Source organism: Miniopterus natalensis, chromosome 5 (genome assembly GCF_054644295.1).
Source record: "Miniopterus natalensis isolate mMinNat1 chromosome 5, mMinNat1.hap1, whole genome shotgun sequence".
Taxonomy (NCBI): domain Eukaryota; kingdom Metazoa; phylum Chordata; class Mammalia; order Chiroptera; family Miniopteridae; genus Miniopterus; species Miniopterus natalensis.
The window spans coordinates 44,181,577-44,207,682 of record NC_142085.1 but is presented as its reverse complement, the minus strand read 5'-3'; the positions used below and the strand labels follow the sequence as shown (position 1 = coordinate 44,207,682).

General features: G+C 38.0%; 1 protein-coding gene across 1 annotated transcript; it reads left to right on the top strand.

Annotated features, from left to right (window-relative positions):
* The first annotated feature begins 3,257 nt into the window (after nucleotides 1-3,257).
* UBE2J1 (ubiquitin conjugating enzyme E2 J1) lies at nucleotides 3,258-25,873 on the top strand. Its single transcript, XM_087817507.1, has 8 exons — nucleotides 3,258-3,357; nucleotides 10,655-10,728; nucleotides 12,223-12,354; nucleotides 14,829-14,913; nucleotides 15,196-15,301; nucleotides 17,511-17,640; nucleotides 19,060-19,179; nucleotides 23,005-25,873. Exons 1-8 carry the CDS (start codon nucleotides 3,327-3,329, stop codon nucleotides 23,281-23,283), a joined length of 957 nt encoding a protein of 318 aa, XP_087673633.1. The 5' UTR covers nucleotides 3,258-3,326; the 3' UTR covers nucleotides 23,284-25,873.
* The last annotated feature ends 233 nt before the right edge of the window (nucleotides 25,874-26,106 follow it).

Below are 26,106 nucleotides of genomic sequence, written 5' to 3'. Positions count from 1 at the left end.
TAAGCAGGCTTGAACAAGTCAATGAAACTTTAAGAATTTCTGTAAAATAAATTTCAAAGTATTACAATTAAATCAAGACATAAGTGAGAATCTAGACAATGTTCCTTTCATCAATATGATAAAATAATATGCCCGAAGGATAAGAACTTGTAGTTGAAAAAACTGAGATTTAAGTAAGTTACTTGATTTTTCTGAGAAGTCAATTGTCTTCATCTGTCAAATGGGTATAATTAATGAAGACTTACAAGAACTTTAATATCATAACCTATGGCCCAACATTTGGATTTTCGCAGCTTGAACTCTGAAGCTGCGTATGAGGCATAACTGCCCTTTTGGGCTCTGAAACTGCCTGCAGAGCAAGCAGCCCCCTGTGCTGATTCCACTATTTGATAATTGTACCCCCTGTGTGGTTGATAAGCAACACCCCCTGTACTGAAACTGCTTGACCAAAAGCCTTTGTTTTGGGAGCCAGAACTAAAACTAGGACATTGATAAATGCTTAATCATGTGATACCCATTGTTTTCATCATCGAAAGTTCAGTTGCCCCCACCAATCAGAAAATGAATGATGTAAGTTTATAACCTTGTTTTCCTAGCAACCCTCTCCTTTAAAAAACCCTGTTCTCCCCCAGACCCCAACTCTGAACGAATCTTTGGTTCATACCAAGGGCTCCGTTCTCTGATTTGCATATCATATATGAATAAAACTAACCACTGAGCCAAACCAGCCAGGGCCATATCTAATTTCATTTTAGCTGTCCTCTACTCCCTGCCCCTGCCTCCAATTTAACTCTTACAAAGGGTTGCTGGTACAATTCAGATACCAAAAACTCAATTCACTTTAGATTTAGGTTAATTTTTTTTAAATTTATCTTTATTGTTGAAAGTAATACAGATGTCCCCTCCCCCCCCCTTAACTCCCTCCATCCCACTCCCACCCTCTCCCCAGGCCTTTCCCCAATTACTATCTGTCCATGGTGAGTTCTTAATTTTAACAATAGAAAATGTAGGGGAGAAAAAATTATCCCCCTACCTTTCTGAGTTCTTGGCTGAAGAGAAAAAAACGAACAGAAGTCTATTAACATGTATATATGAGAGATACCCAGGGAAACTGAGTAATAATTCCCTGGGATGGCCCAAACCACCACCTTAAATATAGTATTATTTTCAGCTAAAGACAAAAAAAAAAAAAAAAAAGATGAGGATGGGGACTACCCACTTATGGGAGGTTATAGGAAAAGTGACTAAGGAAGGGTACAGTTTGTTAATGCCTTCCCCATTAAGATTCCCTTGTTGCCCTAGCTGGCTTGGCTCCGCGGTTAGTGTCAGCCTGCAGACACTCTAGGATCCCGGGTTCCATCCCAGCCAAGGACTCTTACCTCAGCTGCAGGCTCAGTCCCCACCCAGAGAGGGCATGTGGGAGGCAACCAATCCATGTGTCTCTCTCATATTGATGTTTCTCCCACTTCCTCTGAAAAAGTAATGGAAAAACATATCCTTAGGTAAGGATTAAAAAAAAAAAAAGTTGCCTTGTGACTGTAGAATATAAAGACAAATATCAGTCCAGCCTAATAGGGGACTGTCCTTTGGCCCCATTATTGTAGCTTGCTAATGGAGTCTATCTCCAACAGAATTCAACTCCTTGTGGGAGTAATTGTGTATTTAAAGACCCAGTTGCTCTTCTGAAGCTTGTATGTTCAAGAATGATTACTCTGTGAAATAAACTGATTACCACAGTCATTTAAAAAATAAAATAAATTTAAAAAAGACTGCTGAGAGGCGTGGCTCAGTCCGATTCCACTCGGGGCACGGGGTACACGCCGGGGTTGCAGCTCCACCCCCGGCAGGGGGCGTGAGGAGGTCGCTGATCACTGACTCTCATCATTGCTGTTTCTCTTTCTCTTTCCCTCTCCCTCTCTGAAATAAATAAAAACATATGTATATATATAAAGACTAGTGATTGAGAGTCAACTTTCTCTTCCAGGGACACAGAGGGAGACAGACAAATAGAGATTTCCTTTACAAATGTGAATTTCCCTTACAAAAGGGTAACTTCCGTTTTCAGAGATTCTCCTGTGCTTGTTTCTCAAAATAATCCTTAGGCCAAAAACGCATATGTTGGTGTGTTTGCTGTTACCCTTCACAAACAGTGTTTTCTGTCTTTGTACAATAAGACTTGCCAGCTGGATTACCCTCTTCATCCCGCCTAGAGCCCCCCCCCCCCCCCCGCATCCTCTCATCCCCAGTCCCCCTCCTTTTCTGAATGCTGGCTCCTTTTTCTCCACCCCACTTTCCACAGTGAACCATGAAGTGTGTCCTTTGAGGCTGAGCCTTTCAGATGTGTATGCATTCCCCCAAATTCAATGTAATTCCCTTAGTTTTATTTTTTGGCAGGTTTTAATTTTTTCTAAAATTTATCTTTATTGTTGAGAGTCCCCCTCCCCCCCCATTTACCCACTCCCGCCTCCCTCCCCTTTTTAAAAATCCCCAACAATGCTTAAAAATGTTTGGCACGAAAGCACATTATCTGAAAATAAATTGTTCTAAAAATTCTACCCAATTCCCTTATCACTGGAATTCCCTAATTCACGGTTTCGACCCCAAACAGCGACTGGATCTAAAAGCACTTGGCAGACACCGCGGGGCAGCGCGCGGGCCGCGGCTGCGGGAACTCTGCAGCCCGAGCCCGGGCCACCCTCTGGCCTCCGGAGGGCCCGGGTCCGGGTCTGGGACCCCGCGCGCCGTGGGTACGGCCGGGGCCGCTTCCGGCCGCGCGGTTCCTCGCTAAAGCCCGCGAGCGCCTGGGGTCCCCGGATGGGCCCGGCGGAAAGTCGGCCTCCGGGGAGCAGAGGCGACAGGAAGACGAGGGCGCCACCTGCCCTTGCAGATCCCGGAGCGGCCTTCGGGGAGCCGGCGGCAGCAGCAGAGTGACCGACGGCTGCGCTGACCCGCCGCCACGAAGCGACTGCCACGTCAGGGCAACTTCACAAAACCCGGAGAGGGCGGGTGACGCAGCCGGGCAGCCCGGCGGGGTCGGGCCCGCCGCCAATCCCGGGCGCTGACCTCCAGCCCGGCGCCCGCTTCAGCGACGCCTCGGCCGGCGCCGGCGCCCGCCCGGCCCACGGGGAGGCGGGGGAACCGCGGAGAAGGCGGCGCCATCGCGGAGCCCGCGCCTCGCCCGCACCCTCACCACCCCGCCTGCAGTCCCGCCGGGCGCTGGGCCGTGTCTGCGGAATCCCTGGGGCTGGCCCGAGCGGCCCGAGCCGCGCAGAGACCCGGGCACCAGCGGCGCGGAGAGGAGGCCGCAGCCGGGCCGGCGGCTCGCCATGGAGACCCGCTACAACCTGAAGAGCCCGGGTGAGCAGGGCGGGGCGGTGGGCAGCGCTGGCAGGGGGGACCGGAGTGACCCCGGACTCCGGGGTCGGCACTGCGGCCCCCTCGCGTCCGCCGCCACTCGCGGCTCCACTCCCGGTGTCGCGCTGTACGCGAGACCGCCGCCCGCCGCGCCGGTGCAGGCCGCAGGGCAGGGAGGCCGGCGGGCACCGGCTGCCCAGCCTGGGGACTGGTCGGCGCCCCCGGCGCCGGGACTCTCCCTGCCCTCACTCCTGTCGCGGGGAGCCGGGTTATAAACTCATCCCTAAGAACAGGTGTAAGCGTGATGTCCGTGGGTAATAGTTAACAGCCCCTTGCCAGGCTGCTTCCTCTACACCGTCGTCGTCCCTCCTCCGTCGCTGCTGTTTGACTCACTCACATTTGAGAATTTAGTTTAAATATACTATTTGCAGCATTTGGAGTGCATAGAATTACAGACATTGAAGCAAATGTTCTGTACTAAACCGGTTAGCCAAAGAGCTAAGAAAACTAGTTGAGTCGCGTACTTTAGAGCTAACCATGGTTTTTTGCCAAACTAACGTGTGTGTGTGTGTGTGTGTGTGTATATTCAGTCATAAAGACTTCCTTTTCCTCTACAGAAGGATCCCAGACAATCCTAGCTTCAGATTCTTTTCTGGTGCATTATAAAGATGCAAGAAAAGTAATCAGCTCTCTCAGATTAAGGCAGACTTGAAACGAGTCACACTGTAAATGGTATTTATTCTGTTTGTACCGTGATACATTTGTCAGGAGGGAGAAACTCCACAATTCAGCTCTAAATGATAATCCTAAAATATCAGTAATGATTGGACCAATTATTAATGCTTCTTACTCTTTTTCTTTCAAAAAAGTAGCTTCTCAGTAGGAATCAGCAATATAAGCATTCTTATGAAAAGAGTTGACATTTTCAATCTTTGATTTATTTTTTTTTAATTCTTAGAATATGAAAGAGTAGAAAAGTGTGAGGATATTGATTGAACAGAGCTTTGGTAACTTGAGTGCTGTTACGCTAAGAAATGTTCTTAGGTGACCAAATATGTAAAATGGGTCATAACATTTGGGGGTGGGCATAGACTCCTTTAAAAATCTGGTGAGGGCTGTGGGCTCTCCAAGAAATAATTTATACAGTTCAGTTTCAGTGGGTTCACAAGTTCCTTCCTCCAACCCATCTCTTAAGAATGTCAGTTGGGGGTGGGGGGTGGGGGAGATCAAAGAGAAAGAGGGAAAGAAAGCTTAATTTTAAGGTTAGATGGTTAAATTATTTAGATTGTGATAGACATATAAAATGGGGTAAAAACGTATAGTGACTCCTTGGTCATATGGTACCAAATTCCTTTCACTAAGCACCTGAGGTACTTAGTGAAATGTCCAGAGATAATGCAAATGTAACAGTACAACTTGGAATGGAGATTGTTGTCAGAAGACATTGCTCAATTTTATAGGTAATCATATCTGAGATTATAATATGCATTTAATATTCTCCAGAATTTTGTACTACATTTCCAGATTTTGTACCTATTGCCAGCAGGCTGAGCTTCCGCCAACAGGCTTCTAGCTGTGTAATAAATTGCTTCCTCTTTTCTGTTTCATTTCCTCAAAGGTGATGTTACCGTTCTAAACAGAATTTTTTTTTAAAATCTTTTATTGTGTGGATCATTTCGATTTCATGGAGAAGGTGAAATGAATGAGATACTGGACTTATGGAGGCTTAATGAAAGTGCTTCCTTCCTTTGTTTTATTCTCAGTCCTGTGATATTTTTAGAGTCATGTATACGTGAAAGGAAGTTGTTAAAAACACTGAACTATGTAAGAGATATAATCCTTTTTCTCATCTCATGTGGAGTTAGTTGTCTTAGAAGTATGGATAAGACAATACAAATAACTGGTTAAGGGCGGGTGTGCTAGCATGTGGATAGTAAATTTGTTCATTTTATAGGTGGGAAAACTTACTTCTTTATGAATGGACTTGTGGTTGTGGGCAGAGCTCTGTGTGGGGCCACCTCATAAGCCCTCTGACTAGCCTATCAGCAGTTGCCTCTGGATCAAGCTCCCTGATTCTTTTTTTGGGTCTGCTTTGGCCAATGTAATAGGGTGTCAAAGTAGGGAGACCTATGTACAAAGAACCTCCTGCAGCAGCTTTCCTCAGAAGGGGCTGATGGGCAAGTTAGCGAGTGATTGGTGCATGTATAAGAGACTGGTGCAAAGGCACACACTGTCTCTGTCAGAAACCTAGGAGTTATCCTGTGCATGTCCTTGGTGTCAACTGCATCTTCACGCTAATCATTCTCAAGCTTTAATGTACAATTCAGATCCTTCTCCTAGGCTGTGTGCACGTAGAACTTAATGGTGATTTAACATCTTCACCCAGATTTCCCACAGACCAGAAAAATAGCTACAAGGTATAAACACCAAACTTACCAGTTTTCTCTCCTTCTCCAAACCTGCACCTTGCCTTAATATTCCTCATCCCAGGAATTGACAGCACCCAAGCACCCATGGGAGTCATCTTTGATCTCCTGGTCTACTGCTTTACTCTACTCCCTACCCTAAAACTCTCTTTCACATACACAGGCATTTGAGCATGGGTGCCAATACATGCAGACACACATATATCTAAGCAGTCACTATTGCCACCAGATCAATGAAAACAAAACAAAATAAAACCTGATTAGATCACTTCTCATATTGAAAAGTTTTCAGTAGCTTTCTGATACCCGTGGATACAGTTCAAAGTAAATTGTTTTGCTTGGCTTACAGGGCTGCCCATGATTTGATCTTAGCTTTTCTCATCTACCACTCCTATGCTCCTTTGCTTTTTCACCATCTATCCTTTGCCTGAGCGTCCTCAGATGTAACGGTTCTTCTCACTTATATACCTTGTTTCCTGTTGGAACCTCTGCTTGGAATGCCTTCCCTTTAATCTGTGTGAAATTCCTATTAATTCTTCAGGCTTCTTTAAGGTTCAGTCTTGTCAAACTCCTGTAGGCAGACTAAGGTAGCCCCTATATTTGTACATATTTGGTCAGTGTTTGTGTTGTAATTGTTTTCATGTCCTTCTCACTGTGAACTTTTTGAAGGAAAGAAGGTCTTGGTCATTCTTCTATTTTCATTGCTCAGACATTCTTTAAATATTTGTTGAATGGATACCTTTATAGGGCCTTTCTGGGAAGAAACATTAGTCCTTAAATATTTGCTTAAGTGCCTTCATATGAGAACAGGGAAGAGGCAGTTGGGGAGCATGACATTAAGTTCACGTCCTCAATTCGCCTGCCTCTTTTGCATTTTACCCATGCTTTGAAGATTGATGATATCAAGATACTTGCTTTCTAAAAAAAATAGGTGCATGAGAGACAATGACCTGTAAAAGATCCCCTTAGCTGGAGGTTTGTCTCCAAACTACAAAATAAGCCCAGTGAGCTAGCGTGGGCATGTGCAGAATGCTAATGCCTAGGCCTGTGGAGCCTAGAGCTTGATCCAGAGTGATCATGTGGCCTCCATGAAAAGAAGGAACAAGAGTAGGCATGCAGGTGCTCCCCACCCCTCTTCTCTGTCCTGGAACATTTTATCTCACCATGATAGGAGAATTCCATTGAATGAGCTTGCAAAAAAGATAAGAGAGGAGCTGATGGGGGAAAAGTTTTCTCTGTAGCCATGAGGTAGCAAGAGATGGAGTATCAGGAGTGGCAGACTATGCTCTAGCAGTAGTTGCCAGTCAGTACTTTGAATCTCGACTATTCCATAGCAGTGATATTTCTCTTTGGGAGCCAGGGAGCCATGCTATGTGGCCAACTACATATGCTCAAGGCCTGATTTTGAAACAGAATTATTGAGAAGGCCTTATATCCCATTTATTTCTGACTTTAATAACTTGTGATCTGGGGAAGAGGGATGGGTGAGAAGGAAAGGAGAATTATGTGAAGAAATTGTTGACTCCCATTTGACAGATGTAAACATTGAAGCAGAATAGGATTAAGTGTCTTGTTCAAGGATTGAGGCCCAAGGAATCAGAGCCAGTATTTTAATGCAGTTCTAATCCCAGAGTCCATGTCCTTTTTCACTAAGGCATTCATAGTATATGTTATTTCAGAAAAAATAGGTTGTGAAAACACTAGACTAACCTCACTTTCTATTTGACTATGTAGCTTTAGCTCTCATATGGTATGTGCCTATGTGGCCTAAGAACTAATAAAAGCAACCTGTTTAGTTGTTAAGCAAATGATTGTTCCTTTAAATGCATTCTTGTAGCATTTCTGATCCTTTCATATATCTCTCATAAGGTTGAGGTACTATTTGGTGTTTATTTTCTTCTCTCCAACTGAAGTGACATAAAACCTGACTGACCTCGTCAACTTAATCATTATTCAGCTAGCTGATGAGGAATGAAGGAAAAACAATCTCCTTGGCATCTTTGATTGCTTACAGCAGCCAACTGAACTAACTTGATAACAGCTTCTATGATTTTACTTATATCTAATAATATTAATTGAAAACAAAGGGGTTTTCAATCCTTGATCCATGAGCTCCTTAGATAGAATAGGTGGAGGGATGGTAAATAGCTTGAAGTCCCTTCCATATTGTTAGCAACCAAAACAGCTGTTACCTGTTTTACATATTGAGGTTCTCATTAAGTTTTTCTTCAAACAAAGGATTTTATCTTATTGTTAAATAATTTTGAAACCATTGCTTTTAATCAGATCCTTGGAAAGAGATTTTTTAGGGAAAGATAGTAAAAGTTAATTCAACTAATATTTGAGTGCTTACTATGTGCTAAGTCCTGAGGAGACTGCAGTGAAGTAGATTGTTTAGCAGGAAAGACAGGTATTAAATAATTACAAGTGAGACGAACTTTATAAAAAATAAGAGACAGAATGTTATGAAGGCTTATAGTAAGGGCACTCAACCTAGTGTCTAGGGCAGTGGCTTCCAAAGCATTAGAGCATTAGAATAACCTGGAGAGCATTTCTGGTCTCCACTCCCCTCCCAGAACTCCTCGGGGTTTTTTATCTGTCCAGATGGGAATCTTGAGTCACTCCTCTGAAGGTGGACAAGGGAGGGTGTTAAGGACACCTTCCTGAGTAAGTTACTTAAAGGTTTGGTGGGAACCAGTCTAGATGATGAGGTGGGAAGTAGAGGTGGGAGCAGCATTGCAAACTGAGGAGCTAGAATATGGGAAGGTCTGGAGTAGAGAGAAGTGGAGTGTCTAGAAATTGCAGGAAGAGTGTTTCAATGTATACGTTTCTAATATAGCATTTATCGTGCTGTTTTGTATTTACCCACCCCACCCCAAGACTGTAAACTCCTTGATAACCGAAACTTTCATTTTGGTTGTAGATATAGCATCTAGTATGAATTCAGTAATGTGATGATCAAGTGAACAAAGTCTCTGCCTACAGGGGCCTAGCTCGGAGTAGGAAGTGGAAAAGAATATTAATAGTTATTGAATAGGATAGTGACTTAAGAACTTTTTTTTTAACCTTAAGAACCCTTGATTAAAATGAATTTTTTAAAATTTTAAATCCTCACCCAAGGATATGTTTTTATTAGTTTTAGAGGGAGAAGAAAGGGGAGGGAGGGAAGGAGGGAGGGAGAAAGAGAGGGAGGCAGGGAGGGAGGAACATGGATGTGAGAGAAACATCCATCATTTACCTCCCGTACACACCCCAACCAGGGATTGAACCGGTAACCTGGGTATGTGCCCTGACCGGGAATCAAACCCAGGATCCTTCATTGTACCCGGTGATGCTCCAGTCAACTGAGCCACACTGGCCAGGGCTAAAATGAAACTTTATGCAAAAGACCTGATACATACTGAATTATGATATTATGTGGGAGTTGCTTCTTAGTTAATCTCTCCTGATAACTTTCCACGCTGTGCCCCTACACATTTTACTTTTATTGTTTCCTCTGCCTATTCATACCCACCTGCGTGAATCCTACTTTCTTTCAGATGTCAGTACCTGATCTCTTTTCTCTAATGTCTGCTGTCAGATTAGGTGCCCATCTTGGTGCATACCTCTCTTATAACACCAACATCAGTTGGTTTCAAGCAGAGTTTCCTGGAGTCTTAGGCTACATGTCTTTTTTTATGGCTTTGCTATCCTACACCAGTATCCTGACATTTTTTTAGCACCTGAAGCTTGAGGTGGAAGGGGCTGGGATCAAAGGATTGACTTTTGAGAGCCCATAGGAATGGGAAAAGGGTACAGATACAGGTAGGATTGTTGATTGTGGTAGGCTGCTAATGGACATTTATCACAGAAGTAAAAGGCTGTGCCATGAACTGAAAGAAGTGAAACAGAAGAGAGATGAGAATTGAGTAAATAGGTATGAAATAGTGTTAGGGTGCTAGTCGGAGAGAGTGGGCCAGTGGGCTTACTAGTGAAATATAGGAACATTGGGTAGCATTGTGTCACAATGGAAGTTGTTGATAATAACAACTGTAACTATAATGGCAACAATGTGCCTGCCTCTGTGACTTTTTTACCCCCTTCAGTAATGCTCAGCTGTTTGGGTATAGACACTAAATAAGAAGATGCTTGGGTTGGGTCAGCTAGAATTGAATTTTATTAGGGGAGTATGAAAGAGGAAGCACTAAGGCCAAGAGTGTTGATAAAGGGAAGCGAATATAGGGGATAGGTGGGTGGGGTAAAGAAAGTTGTGGGGTCAGTGGATTGGAGGTTTTAATTAAGGTGAAGAATCATTTCAAAAGAAATCAGTTACGGCTATGGCATTCAGTGACTTCTGGAGACAGTCCCATTAAGTTAATGCAAGATATTGAGTGGAAAGTCCCAAGAGGTTAAAAATATGGTGGGGTTTAGTGTTCATGAGCATGAGTTCTGAGTGTATGTTTTTGTTAATATAGACATTTGAACATGGTAGAGTTGTATTGCCTGTGTTGGAATTCCAGCTCTGTCATTTACTAGTTGTGTGACCGTGGACAAGTTTCTTTGTTTGGAAAATGGGAATTTTCTATCTCATAGTGTTGTTTTGAGGATTGTATGAGTTAATGTAAGTACTTATTAAGTAAAAATAGTGCCTTTATGAGACTTATCTATATATTTAATTTAATACATAACTCTTCTAATGCCTAGTTACTGTTTCCTCTCCCCCTCCAATGATTACTATTATCCCGTAATTAAACCTTTACCATATATTCAGTTGAACCAGTCCTCTCTAAACATGTTTTGTTAAAATAGAAACTTTTTCATTAGGTTTGTAAATCTGTGTTAATCACTTGGTAAAGTATATTTTAAATGTCTCTATCTTATGAATTTTATTTTAGCTGTTAAACGTTTAATGAAAGAAGCGGCAGAATTGAAAGATCCAACAGATCATTATCATGCACAACCTTTAGAGGTTAGTTTCTGTCTCCATCTTCTACATATGGATTTTAATATTTTAAACAAATTCCTTAAAATTGTTTTTTCATTGTATTGAATCATTGAAGATGTGTTTGATGTGGTTTATTAATATATTTTACTCCCAATATTTCCTGAGTATTTCATTAGCCATTCAGAATCAGACACTTAAGAAGAAGCAGATTTCCAATCTCTATAAAATGGGTCTCAGATGCTAAATTCCTTTTAGGTCTTGAATATGAGGGAAAGAGGGAAAGTGGAAAGAACTCAGTACTTTTTATAAGTTGGAAGACCTAGCCCCTTGAGGAATCTCTGTAGCTAGTCTGGGCTTTTTGTACAAACATCTCTACCTCTCTTCAGTCTTCTTATCTGTAAAAGGAGGGTATTCAAATGTGTTCAGTCTGGTTTCCATGGTAATAGTGAGAATAAAGTGTGATAATGTATGCACAAATATTTTCCAAACTGTAAAGTACTTGGTAAGATGATGTTGATAGCATATGTATTAATATTACTAACCACTTATAAATAAGCTCTTAGGTATCTTTGAGGGATAATTTTAAAAGATTGTTAACATCCAAATTTTTATTAATTATTTGATTATACAGTTGACCCTTGAACAACGCAGGAGTCAGTGCCCCAAGCCCTACACAGTTGAAAATCAGTATATAACTTGACTCCCCAAAAACTGAACTACTAATATAGCCTACTGTTGACCTGCAGCCTTACTGATAACATCAACAGTCAATTAACACATATTTTGTATCTTATATGTATTATATACTGTATTCTTACAATAAAGTAAGCTAGGAAAAAGAAAATGTTATTAAGAAAGTCATAAGGACCCTGGTCAGGCATGGCTCAGAGGTTGAGCACTGGCCTCGGATCTAGGAGATCGCGGTTCGATTCTTGGTCAGGGCACATGTCTGGGTTGTGGACTCAATCCCCAGTCAGGGGCATGCAGGAGGCAGCCAATCAATGACAATTCTCTCATCATTGATGTTTCAACTCTCTCTCTCCCTCTCCCTCCTCTCTCTGAAATCAATAAAGATATATTAAAAAAAAAAAGTCATAAGGAAGAGAAAATACATTTACAGTACTTATATGTATTTATTGGAAAAAAAATTGAGTACAAGTGGACCTGCACAATTCAAACCCATGTTATTCAAGAATCAACTGTATAATAATTATCACCAATTAGTATTCAAGGACTAATTTATAGTTTAATTAAATATACAATCTTATTTATGAGTACATAACAATGCTCAGACATTTTAAAATGCATTTGTTTAAAAAAGATCTAGCTCTTATGGGACATGAAAACTAGATTAAATAGCTTTATTTGTAATTTTTCAGATATTTTGTGTATTAGAAACTGTTATAGCAGTAATATAAAACACTTTTTCTCACCCAATAATATTTCTAATAGTCATTAATAAAAACAGTCAGATTTTTTAATATTACTGATTACTTATTGGTTATTGTTTTTGTTCAGGATAATCTTTTTGAATGGCACTTCACAGTTAGAGGGCCCCCAGATTCTGATTTTGATGGAGGAGTTTATCATGGACGAATTGTACTGCCACCAGAGTATCCCATGAAACCACCAAGCATTATTCTTCTAACGGTAAGAATTCTTGCCTTTTTGGAATGCTTGTGGTTTAAGTCTTCTTGGTGGCTGCAAAATATGGTCAACATACTCACTTACATTAAGAAATAAAGGAGGCCCTGGCTGGTGTGGCTCAGTTAGTCGGCCATCGTCCTGTGCACTGAAAGGTTGCCAGTTTGATTCCCAGTTAGAGCACTTGCCCGGGTTGTGGGCTCCATCCCCCGTAGGCGGAGTGCAGGACACAGCTGATCAATGTTTCACTCTCGCATCGATGTTTCTCTCTCTCTCTCCCCCTCTCTCTTTTCCTCTCTCTAAAAAGGTTATTTTTTTAAAAAAGTTTTAAAAAAAGAAAGTGGGACATTATAACTTTGCTTTTGGGAGCCACACCTTGCGATTATAATCCTTTTCCCCAAAAAATAATTTATAGGAATTATTGAAGCTAATGAATGTATAATTACCATATTGTGGTTGTTAGGATTCAATGAATTAATGTATGCAAAGGGCTAGGCACAGTATCTGGCACCTGGTAGGTACCCAGTAAAGGATTGTTAATGCTATTGCACCTCTTAATCACATCGTCTTTAACTTCTCACTTTTCACGCTTAGCTATTAGAATAAGAAGTGACACAGAGTCCTCAATAAATGTTTGCTGTATTAGTACTATTAATATCTTAGAATTTCTCTCTATGTTCACATATTTTATCTCCATGTGAAGGAAAATTATTAATCTAATTTATTTCTTCTCTTCTCTGGGACGTAGTTCATCAATAAGTTCCTGTCTTAATTGTTTAGCTTTCCTCCCCTCATTTCCTTTTATTTACAAGTGTGTTTAATTATCCCCAACCTTGAAAAAAGCCAAAATACAACATAAACACCTCTCTTTATCTCTGCTTACCATTTATGTTGTTGTCCTGTTTTTTAATTTGATAGCCTTCAAGGCATCTTTGTTCTAGTTTAGCTTGCTGCAGTCTGGTTTCCATACATGTTCACAGCACTAATCTCAAAAACCAGTTTGAGAAATCCCACTGCCTCTTCTCAGTCTTTATCCTGTTCCATCTAAGTTAAACTTCGGACACTCATGGGGTAGCAGATAGTGAAACAAAAGGTATTCATTAATAAATACCGAATTAATGCTGCTTTTTATCTATATTTGGTGTAGTAGAAAGAGCATTAGTTTTAGAGCCAACAGACCTGGATTCTGACCAGTGCTATGTCTGTTACACCACAGGCAGGTTACATAATCTCTTTGAAATTTAGTTTTCTCATCTGTCAACAGGGTTGTATGTGGTAAGTATAATCATACTTTATAAAGTTCCTCACATATAGAAGCAGCTTAACAAATATTAGGTGATATTTAGAATCAGTAATGCTAGCGGTAGGGCTGGAGCAGGATCTTGGAGGGGCCCTATTGTGTTAGGAGTCACTTTTATTTGCTAGATCATGGGGAGAGCCAAGTAGTCTAGGGGGAGGGGCTGGTGCATGGGGAAACCTGGCTGGGTGGGGGTAGTTGGAGCAGCAGTTGTTCACCAACAGGTACAGAAATATTTCAGGAGTTAACCAACGGTATGGTAATGTTTATCCCAGAGGCTGAGAATCAGCCCTGCCCTCCTGATTTAAAATATTTGCTTTTTCTGGTTCACTTTCCCTCGTTTGAAAATTTTCCTTTCTTTCCCGACCCTTATTCAACAAATATTCATGAAACACGTGTCAATCACTCTGAGGGTGCAGCAGAGAGTAAGTCACATTCTCTGACTATATGAAACATATATTCTGATTTCATGCCTCTTCTCCTTTCCCCTTCCCCTTCCCCTTCCCCTAAGTATGGGCATTCTACAAGTTCACACTTCAACTGTTTTTTCTTATTTCTATGAAATGGCTTCAGTGATCACCTCTGTGACATCAGTTACCAAAGATGTGTATCTTCTTCTGATATCACCAAGTCTGTATTTCTAGCTACCTGCTGGACATTATCAATAGCTCTCCTACCAAGAAAATAGATTCATGTCCAAAACTGAAATCATTATCTCTGATCTTCCTCCTTTGTGTTCCTATCTTACGAAAGTATCATCCTTCTGAAAATTACTCCCACTTTAGAGCCTTCCTCACTAATATCTAGTTAGACAATACTAAATCCTTAGGTTTTATTCTAGTCTCTGTATGTCTTTTTCCTAGATTCTTCACAGAGCCTAGCACCATACTAGGCACAGAGGAGGACATCAGGGGATCTTTATGTATCAATTGTTTAGATTTCAGTTGTATAATTCAATTTCAAAAAAGTGCTACAACTTTGAAAAACAGTTTGTATTATTCATTCAAAGTCCAACAAATATTTGTGGAGTGTCTATAAGAGGACAAAAATCTGTATCCCCTTAGAGATTACATTCTTTTAAAATTATCTTTAAAAATTATTTATATGTAAAATATATTTATACTTATAAAGTATAAAACATTAAACACATCTATAATTTTTAAATGCCTTATTTATTCCTAAGGCTAATGGACGATTTGAAGTAGGCAAGAAAATCTGTTTGAGCATCTCAGGACATCATCCTGAAACTTGGCAGCCTTCATGGAGTAGTGAGTACTAATTTAAAGTGAATATATCTTATATAAATTTAGTCAATTCATAATTATAAAGTATAATACCTTCTTGAGATTGAAGCTGTTTTTGATAAATAATTTGACATTATTGAATAAATAATAAAAATGCTTTTCCTTGTCTAGATTTTGGCCATCATTTTACTACAGCCCTCCTACCTGTACATCTTCAGTGAAAGCCTGAATCTTTTTTTCTCTTCCCAGAATAAACCCAGTTCCTTTTACAAAGCAATTTAGATTGATGTTTACTTTTTATTTCAGTAAGAACAGCATTATTAGCCATCATTGGGTTTATGCCAACAAAAGGAGAGGGAGCCATAGGTTCTCTAGATTACACACCTGAAGAAAGAAGAGCACTTGCCAAAAAGTAAGTTTTGCATTTCATTCTTTGTTAAGACCCAAATATTGTTCTGGAAAATGGCTATTAGGAGATAGGCTCTGTCTCTTACTTTGTGAATTACCTTTGCTACAGGTTCTAGCCTTAGTTTTGCTATTTTAGAAACTCAGTTGTACCAGTTTACTCAGGGTTCACCAGAGTCTAAAGAATTGGTTATAGAAAGTAGTTGTTACTATCAATCTACAGTGGGAGATAACTTCTCCTAGAAAACAGTACAGGTCCTTTGTCTCCACTTGGGCAGTAATACAGATGGAAAAGAACTAGAGCCCTTGTTAGTATGCAGCTTTCCACAAGATTAAAAACTCCTTGAGGGGTGGGAGGGAATGCACTTATCCATCTTTTCATAGCACCTGGCTCATAGCAAGTGCTCAATGAATGATCTGGAATAAAGAAAAGGAGATTTTATTAAGTGGTCGTTTCCCATTGGTATTGTTTTCTGTTTTTTTCCAGGTACAGTCTGTCATAACCCACATTAGTCATTAGATTTAAAGTATTCTCTCCTTTGAGTAGAGCTAAGAATAATTCTTGATTTTGGTCATTTTCTTGTTCTGGACTCTGCTGCCTACCACTGTTCGAACATATTTTATGAATTAAATTATATAGGGGTAGACAAAAGTAGACTTATGTTGTGAGTATGCAAACACAGAGTTCTTGTATTATTATTTATTATTGTATTATTTTTCATATGAACAACTATAACCCTACTTTTGCCCACCCCTATAGTAAATTTTACCCTAGTACAGCCCACACTGGACCCTCTGCACATGTTTGTTAAATCAGAGGGATTTTAGCGTTTGGAAGGTTTGGTAGACTTCTTGGTTTCTTTTTAAATCTTATTCCCAAGTTCTGGGAATATACCTTACTTGTAGCTATTATTCACAAATTATAATATGTCCTTCAAATATATAACATTTGTTTTATTTGATTTTCTGTGCTGGCTTTCTATCTTGATACTTTCATTTAGTTTGTGTACAAGTTAAAATAAAAAGAATTTGTTTTTTGGTTCTAGACTTGTCAGTATATATATTCTAGGTTCTTAGTCTGTATTAGAGGCTTTTTAAAAACCAGATTTTGCATTTAGCCATAGTAAATTACTGTTTTTGTTGATAGACTAATATATTAAAAATAAACATTCTCCTTTACGTTTCGCCTGACTTCTCAGTTAAAAGTGGACACATTTTAAGGCAGTATACAACTGATTCTCAAAAGGATATGGATAGCAGTGCTGATTCTGGTGAAACAAAAAAGATACTCATCAATAAATACTAAATTAATATTACTTTGACATATATTTTGTTTACATAAAGCTATTTAATAAATTTAAGTAGCATGTTCTTCAAGACCTAAGGATTTTATTATGTTGAACTAGGTGTACTATAAAACAGTTTTTAAAAGGAAGTTCAGCAATGTAACAATATATATTTAACAATATATATTTTTATATAATATACATATTTACCTCTAATCATACAAATCCTCAGCACTCTTGTGAACTTTAGGGCACTTTTTGGCTATATCTGGAACACAGAGGAGAAAATAAAAACATAGAAAAACAAATAAATCTTAGGAAATTCTAGTTCACAGATTGAGTGTTTACTTAATATAATCAGTGATAAATTTCAGAGTCTGGATTTTCCATGAGTTTTTTTGTCTTTCAAGTGGTACTGCTATTTAGATTAATAGGATTTGTGAAGTGGTGGTGTTTTTTCCTGGAAATACCTGTAAATTCTATTTTTAATGGCTTCTTTATTGTTTTATGTATGTTTCTGCTAAAAATAATTTGAGCTTTATAATGGACTTTTTCATAGGCTTACCATAGGCTTGTTATGTATGATCTTGAGGACAGTATTGTTAGACAATTTATATCTTTTGTCATATAAATCTAAAGCTTATTTTTCTTTAGATAGTATATTAGGAAAATGATGAAATCTAAGCCCGGGCTTTAATGTTAGATTTTAAAAATATTGAGATATAATTGACGTGAAATTTTATACAAACCTAACTTGAGTATATGTCTCAGAACTATAATTATTGCCATAATTGTCTAATTTACATTTAGATAAATGTGATTTGGAATTATCCAGTGTTATTTTCTTTTAAATTTAATCATTCATTGTTTGAGTGTCCTGACTTAATTTAACATTTGATTTGTACTTATCAAAAAATTATTTCCTACCAGATCACAAGATTTCTGTTGTGAGGGATGTGGCTGCACCATGAAGGATGTCCTTTTGCCTTTAAAATCTGGAAGCAATTCAAGCAAGGCTGACCAAGAAGCCAAGGAACTGGCTAGACAAATCAGTTTTAAGGTACTCTAAATTGATAAATAAGTTCAAATTATGTAGCCCTTTTATTTACTTTCAGAAGTAAAGTAATATAGTCCTATTGCAATTAGGTTTTTACAAATAATTTTTTTATCACAAAACTAATACATTCACAAAGGCATTATAAAGTATAGTGGTTAAAAGCTTGGACTCTGCTATATAATGCCAGGGTTCAAGTCCCAGTTTTGCTGCTTATTAGTAGTAGGACATCAGACATATTGCTTAACCACTTTGTGCCTTTTTCTCACCTGTAAATAGTAACAGTACTTACTTGTGGGATTCTTATGAAGATTAAGTGAGCATTGACCTAGGATCTAGGCAATCGAGGTTTGATTCCTGGTCAGGGCACATGCCCCGGTTGCGGGCTTGATCCCCAATCGGGGGCGTGCAGGAGGCAGCCGATCAGTGACTCTCATCATTGATGTTTCCATCTCTCTCTCCCTCCCCCTCTCTTTTCCTCTCTCTGAAATCAATAAAGATATTAAAAAAAATACTTTAATGTATTGCGTTTAAAACTGTCCCTGATGCTCAGTAAGTTTTAGCTATTTTAGAAAATATAGATAAGCAATAAGAAAATAAAATCATATAATCCCAGCCCCAAGAAATAAATGCTCTTATTATTTTATTTTGGTAAATTTCCCTTAAATCCTTTTTTTTCTGCATATATTTTACCCAAACATATAAATACTTCTATAATTTAATTAGCTTCATAAAAAATGTCAGCCTGCATTAAGCAACATGTTACCTTGTCCCTCTTCTCTACCTCTTTACATCCTGTCTGTCCTTCCAAGGTCCAGCTCTTGGGAGAAATTTTCCTTCTATTTTATTGTGCCTGAAAGAGGAGGTACTTAATAAATGTTGGTTATTTTTTTCTTCTGAAGATTCTTATTGTATATAAAATGGCTTCTCTGAAAATCTTAGGGCCAGATGTGTTTTGTACTTAAGAATTTCAGATTTTAGAAAATATCAAACATATACCATATATTAACACTCATGTGAGATTTGGGACAGTACCCCATAATCAAATTCATTAATATTTTATCAGCAAACCTGGGAATATCTACACTACTGTGGAATAAAGACTGTTAATAGCCTCACATCTCAGGCTTGCCTAAAAATTATAAAACACTTTAGATTTTAGAGATTTTTGGAATTGTGGTTTATGAACCATGGGTGTTAGTTTTGTCTCTCACCAAGTAACATCTCCTTGAACAGGGATTGTCTACGGGTCTTCCTATAATACCTAGCATAGTGTTGGACACACAAGTGTTCAACACTTAACTGATTGATGTTGATATTAAAGTACCAATTAAAATAAATTAAAGAAAGGGAATTTAGTAGGTTGTAGGTTATCCTGTACATCTCCTCTTGTAACACTGTTCTTGGATGTTATCTTTTTTACAGGCAGAAGTCAATTCATCTGGAAAGACTATTGCTGAGTCGGACTTAAACCACCCCTTTTCACTAAATGATTTACAGGACAATATACCTACAACATTCCAGGGTGCTACAGCCAGTACATCGGTATGGTTCTTGTCTTTTACATATATACTTATTATAATTTATTTTATAATTATTTCCTATCTCACTTCCCAGAATGTAAGTTCCTCGAGGATCAGGGCTGTGTCCCCAGTCCCTGGCATAGTGCCTTGTATATAGTAGGTGGTCAATATATATTTGTTGATGGAGTAAATGAATTTTAGGATTAGCACTTTTAAATTAATTAATTAATTTTATTTATTTTAAATCCTCATCTGAGGATATTTTTTCCATTGCTTTTCAGAGAACAGTAGAAGGGAGGTGAGACAGAGAGAGAGAAACATTGATGTGAGAGAGACACATCAGTTGGTTGCCTCCTGCACTCGGGGTGGGGATCAAGCCTGCAACCGAGGTAAATGCCCTTGGCCAGAATTGAACCCGGGACCCTTCAGTCCACAGGCTGACGCTCTAACCCCTGAGCCACACTGGCTAGGGCAGGATTAGCACTTTTTTTAAAAAACTAGGAGTATAGGTAAAGAAATCAAGAAGTTTAAGTAAATTAGATAGCATAAACAATGTTATCATAATAGTAGTATTTTTAATTTTGATTTTAAAGTACATAAAACTTAGAATTATTTCTTAGATACCAGTTCTGGTTAATATGTCAACAAGCAATAAGTTGTCTACAATTGTGAATTAAGCTTTAATTACGTTTACATACAAATCTCAGAGTGTGATTATATAATTTGATCACTATGGAGGTAACTGAAACCTGGTTGTGACTAAGGGTGCTTTACATGCAAGTATAATGTAAATTCACTGAGATATTATACATCAAATCCCAGATAAGCTGTTTTCTTAGCCTTGAGGGGGCGAGAGATTGCTGAAAGTCTAAATACAGCAGATAACTTTAGACCATCTGTTGCTTGTTGATGCAGATTTTTTAGCTATGTAGAAATGGGAAAAATACTGATGGTAGTTTTATGATTTTCCAATGTGTCAGATTCTTTCCTTTTTCCAAGGATTGAGGTTCTGAGTAAGCCATTCCATTTTGTATTAAAAAGTGAACACAAAACCCTTGAGCTGGTGATTATTCCAGGTTATTTTAGAAACATTTATGTGACGTATCTGTGACTGTGATTTTTAAAAAATATTTAAATTAAATAAAAGATCACATTCATCCACCAAGAAATCAAGAAGTTTAAGTAAATTAGATAGCATAAACAATGTTATCATAACAGTAGTATTTTTAATTTTGATTTTAAAGTACATAAAACTTAGAATTATTTCATAGATACCAGTTCTGGTTAATATGTCAACAAGCAGAAATGGCTACTTCATCTTATTTAAGAGAATGGAAACTATTATAACTTAAATCTTTATTCTGTGATATGCGTTTTAACAAGTTTAGGCAAACAGCAAAGATTTAGAAGTCCTACCACCAATCCTAAAGCATTTTGAAAATGCTAAAGCCAACTTGATTCTCTATCTGGCAGTTCAATATGAACTGCCAAAATTTAGTTCAATTAGTCCTTCAACTCTAAATAAACTGGGTTTCTCAGGATCTATAACCTTGGGTTGTTACAGTTTCCCCTTGATGTGATTATTTTAAATAGGAGAAATTTTAGAATTTTATACTACTGCAGCACTAGGTTTTAGTAATGTATTATCCAAAAGGCATCAGAAATATAGAACCTAATTAAAGCAGTATATCTATATAAATATTTCCATTAAGTGTATGTACTAAAATATCATTTAAAGTCAATGTTTTAAGGGATTGTTGTTCTAACTATATTGATCATACTGATAAAGGTCCAAATAATTCTCCTAAGTAAAGTCATGACATTTTTTTTAACCTAAATCTGGTGCCCCCCAAAGGAATATATTAATAGTAATTTTAATAATAACTAGCATTTAACAAGCAATTGTGTATCCTAAGCACTTTATATCATTATTTTGTTTAATTCTCACAACTGCTAAGTTGTATATTAGCCTCATTGTACAGATGTGGGACCTGAGTCAGATTAAATGACTTATTTAGGGTCATGTGTTTACGAAGTGGAAAGCCAGCCTGACAATGACAAGGCTCCCTGTGTTAGTCAGGCATACCGGCAGAGTAATGTTCTCCCTCCAACTAATGGGAGAATAACATACATAAAATAAAGCTTCAAGGTGAGTCAGTTTCTTGTGCTAGTTTCTGGATTCATAGACCACATGTTTTTTCGTTTCTTAAGAACCCATCTTCCTTTAAGCCTTGAGTACTTTTGCTCTATCAGATATTTTTATCTTGGCTGAACAATTGAAAGAAGGGGAGATTTCAAATGGAATGTTTTATTGGCTACTGTGACTCAGTTCAACTCAATGAGTATTAAGTCACAATATGACACCTGCGACAATGTAAGACCTCACAAAATGCTGCAGCATTGTGTACCTGCTCTCCTCAGTGAGCAGATTGCTCCTGGGAGACCTGGAGTATGGAAGTCCAAGTTCATGCAGTATATAATTCAGTATCAGCACTAACATTTTAAACTCAAAGTCAGTAGTTCTTTTCTAGCTGTCTTATGGGTCACAACATTAGAGTGCTTCCAAAGGATATTTTTAAGAAATAAAGATTATTTAAGCTTTTTAATGCTGAGATGAATGTCAGATTTAAATGTAATTTCTTCTGCAGGTATCTGAGAAGAGCAATTTTTTCCTTAATGTTTATAGCTATTGCCAGCACAAAGCTCATCCTCTCACCTTTAAAAAAAAGTATTTGAATTATATTATTTGATTATTTTTTCTTCTAAATATTAAATTTTTCTCTAATGGAAAGTATTTAAAATATTTTATATTGCTCAGTTTTTAAAGTTTTTCTGAAAAAAAAATGCATTCTTTTTTATTTGAAAGAATGTGTATTGGCACTAATATAATTAGTATAAACTTGTTTTCAATAAAAGAATTAAAGGCACTGGGTTATTACAGGTAGAGTTAACGTATCTATATAAATAAAATGGAATTCATATTAAAGAGCTTTCTTGTTTATAAACTTTAATTAAGATTTGACTCACTTGGTACCACATTGTGGTTATGCTTTGATGGAGCAGTCACTAAAGGATAGAAAGCATTTGACATCCAGTGCTTTATGGGGGGCAACTAGTGTGCCAAAGTAGAGGGTACATTGAGTCTCCCACAACTACCTCCAAATTTTTCTCAGTACATACCTAAGGAACTCTTGATATCACATAAAGTAACACAATTCAAATATACAGTAAAGGGTTCTTGTAGACTTGTGTTCATTTGACAAGAATTGTGAGAAAGGATAAGCCTGGTTGGAAAACTACATCTAATTTTTACAACAATATTACTGTGAAAAATATATGGTTTCAAATTATTTTCTATGCTCTCTGGTTGTTGGTGGAAGCATGTTGACATAGTAAGATAATATTGAAAGAAACGTTCATGAGAGGTACACTGTTGAGAGTTGCCTTTTTTGCCATTTAGAATGGCAAATTTTCAAGCAGAAAGTGGAAATCAAATTGCTTCTCTCTGTGACTCTCCTGAAAAAGGGAAGTGCCCAGATGCGTAGCAGATTTCTGTTGGAGTTGCAGCTGAGGGAACGTAGAAAGCCATCTATGGAGAATGTGGGTAAATTCTATCCTTATTTGTTTCTGGTAAATTCCTCCTCAGTCTGGTGAAAATCTGGAATAAGTTGTGTTGCTGGCTTACTCTGAAGGGTGAATTAATAGTCTCAACAGTTAGGTAATTCTTGGTAGTTTCGCCTTCAGTCATGTTTAGTGCTCTGAGATTCTTTGTACTCTTGAATAGATAACAGGTATATGTATAAGTTTTCTTTGCCAATTTCAAACAAAATTTCTTAAAATTTCCTAGTATGCTGTGCAGAACCCCTCAGGACCACCCCTTCAACAGCCTGTCCAACCTGTAGCTAAGAACACCTCCATGAGTCCTCGACAGCGCAGGGCCCAGCAGCAGAGTCAAAGACGGTCGTCTGCCTCACCAGAAGTGATCCAGGGCCAGCAGCCAAGAGACAACCACACTGATCATGGCGGATCTGCTGTACTCATCGTCATCTTGACTTTGGCACTGGCAGCGCTAATATTCCGACGAATATATCTGGCCAATGAGTACATATTTGACTTTGAGTTATAATGCTATTTGGTGTCTTAAGAGCTGTGACTCAACTGCTTCATTAAACATTCTTCATTGGGTATAATCTAAGAATTGTTTACAAAAAATTTATTTTGTATTTACCCTTCATTCCTTTTTTGATCCTTATAAATTCAGTATAAATATAGCTAGACATTCAGACTGTGTGTCCTGCTTAGTTTAAGGGACTAGAAGTCAAGTCCCTTGTCTCACTGTATTACCTGCTTTACAGGGAAATAATTTATTATTTCTCATGCCTCAGTTTCTTTTTATGTAAATTTGTGATAGTTTTCTGTATAACTCTTAAATTTTTGGATAAAAGATGATGTTTTAAGTTCCAACGAGTATTAGTAGTTACTCAATATCATTTATTGAGTACTCTGTTTCTACTTATGTAGAATGATATAGGGATAAGAGTTGAAGAGGCAAAGTAAAAACCCTCCAATAACTTACTTAAAATGCCATTCATGGGGAACATGTTGGGATTACCCATTCTGTGACATGCTTTATGTTCTAAACATTTTCAGTGAAACTTACTATTTGTCAAACATTTATGAAGAAATAAGGTTACATCTTGGTTACTCGATGTTACTTGAAGAGGGAATATGCCTTGTAACCGCTTTGATATGCTATTAACCATTCTCTGCAAAGAGCACATGAGATTTAAAAAGAAAAAGAGGAAACAGTCCTCCATAGATCTTTGTTTTAAGGAAGGAAGGGTTCAAGCCAGGAAATCACTTCATTTTATTCCAGAAGTTAAGTGGGAATATCTTAAGATTTGAATGTTTAGTCTGCTTTGAATTGTATATCTTTTGAGATGTATATATGCCTCGCTTTGTAATCACTATAAATTTAATTATTCTGGAATATGCATAATGTTGAACTATTTCTTGTACCATATTAATAGAAAAGCTCAGGGCCCAAGAGATAGTAATAGAAATTAGAAAAACCTTTACATGGAATTGTCCACCTAACCAAAGCCCAAGAAATAATTTTCAGTGCAAAATCAATATATAACATAGTGCTAGCTAGCTCCACAGACTCTAGTAGATAAATCCACCATCATAATACCTAGTGAGAACATATAATCATAGAGAAACTTTGCCTTCAGTATGTTCAGTAGCAACATTGAAGGCACTCTTGAGAGTATTATTAGTAAAGACTTAATTTTTAAATTCAGGCAGCCCCCAGCTTTCAAATAGGTTACACTCTAAAGGTGCATTTGTAAACTAGTTTTTTTTACAACTCAATGTTGTAAATGGTGTTTAAGTTCTAGACCAGTCCACAAAAGTTAGTCCATAATGTATCTTGAATATTTGGGGGGATGGTATCCATAAAGTCCTTACGCGGTTTTAACTAACTGAAATTATGGGCAAGATAGAAACAATTTGTGAAATGATTTTAAAGGCAAATTTAATTTTTACTCCTGCTATGGGACTTTAGTTCGTTTAACTGTCACACAATTTCTGTCTCTCTCATAGCCAGTTTTCCTTTATGTCTGCATTTAAAATAAGAGTATATTGTATACTATGATATAATGCACAGTTGTCTTAAACTTTAATAAATGAGCATTGTAAAAGTGTTTACAGATTGTTTCTGTAATATCTGCAGCTGAAGGTGGTAAAGTCTATAAAGCCCAAGGACTTTATGAAGACCTCGTATGTTAGGAAAATTATAGGTTACCATTTTATGACTTTATTACCATAAGAAAATGCATTTCTGAAGTCTTGGTTTAGAACATAAGATATTAGAAATATTGGTTCAGTCATCAGTGGTCTCCTAATGAGAGGTCACTGACCCTGGAAGGTGCCGGAGAAGAAATCCCTGTGCTCTCAGGCTATGCAGAGATTAATCTTGTGCTAGGAACAGTCTTCCCTCGTTTCCTCTCAGCCACACCTGAGCCAGCCTCTGGAGCTATGTGATCTTGTTGCATGTTTCCACGGGATGTGCCTATACTTTCAAATTGATTAAGCCAAGAAGATTTTACATTGTACAGATCCTTTTCTATCTGCTTAGCCTCTCTTCCCTCACCTGTCAACTGACAGACCACCTTCTTTGTTTGTGTTGGGATTAATTTTTAGCACCTGATGTTCATATCTGAAATTGGCATCTTTTATGCTCCTTCCCTTTCAGCTCAAGTAAGTTACTTAAAAATCCTTAAGTTGTCAGTCTGGTCCCCATTGTGGAGTTCATGAGCAAAATCAATCTTTGGGGCCATTCTTACTCATATCCCCACTTCATGGGCCTCTTCAGAAAATTTATTTTAAAACCCCACTTTAACCCTTTATGTACAGCATAAGGTCAAAACCAGATGTATGACCTGGCAGGTAAAGGCTTAGGACTCATTCTTTCCCCAGTCATCCGATTTAGGTAACTCTGTGACTTTTTCTTTGGCCAAACATAGCACATGCCTACATACCAAGGTAGTTAAAATAGCATGCTTGAAAAGATATATAATGTCTGTTTCACCTGTAACTGTTTAAGCAAATGAAACCTTTCAAATTGTATGTATTGTGGGGCTTTTATGTAGCACTTTACATTTTCATGCTGCTTATTGTTTTTATTCTACTGAAATAAATGAATTTCATCAAAATTCTCAACTAATTTTTTTTAAAAACCTTAAAAATTGTTTATTATTTTGACTATGGAAATATAAAATTTCTATTTCAGGAGAATAAGAAATCTTTTTGTTATTTTTAGCTATGAATAAACTTCCTGGTATTTTGAGACCTCCCATTTTTATAGACCAGAATCAGTAAACAAGCTAACCTCACACATTTGGACTTCCTCGAGCAGAAACCTAGGCTAAAGTACTGAAAAGCCTAT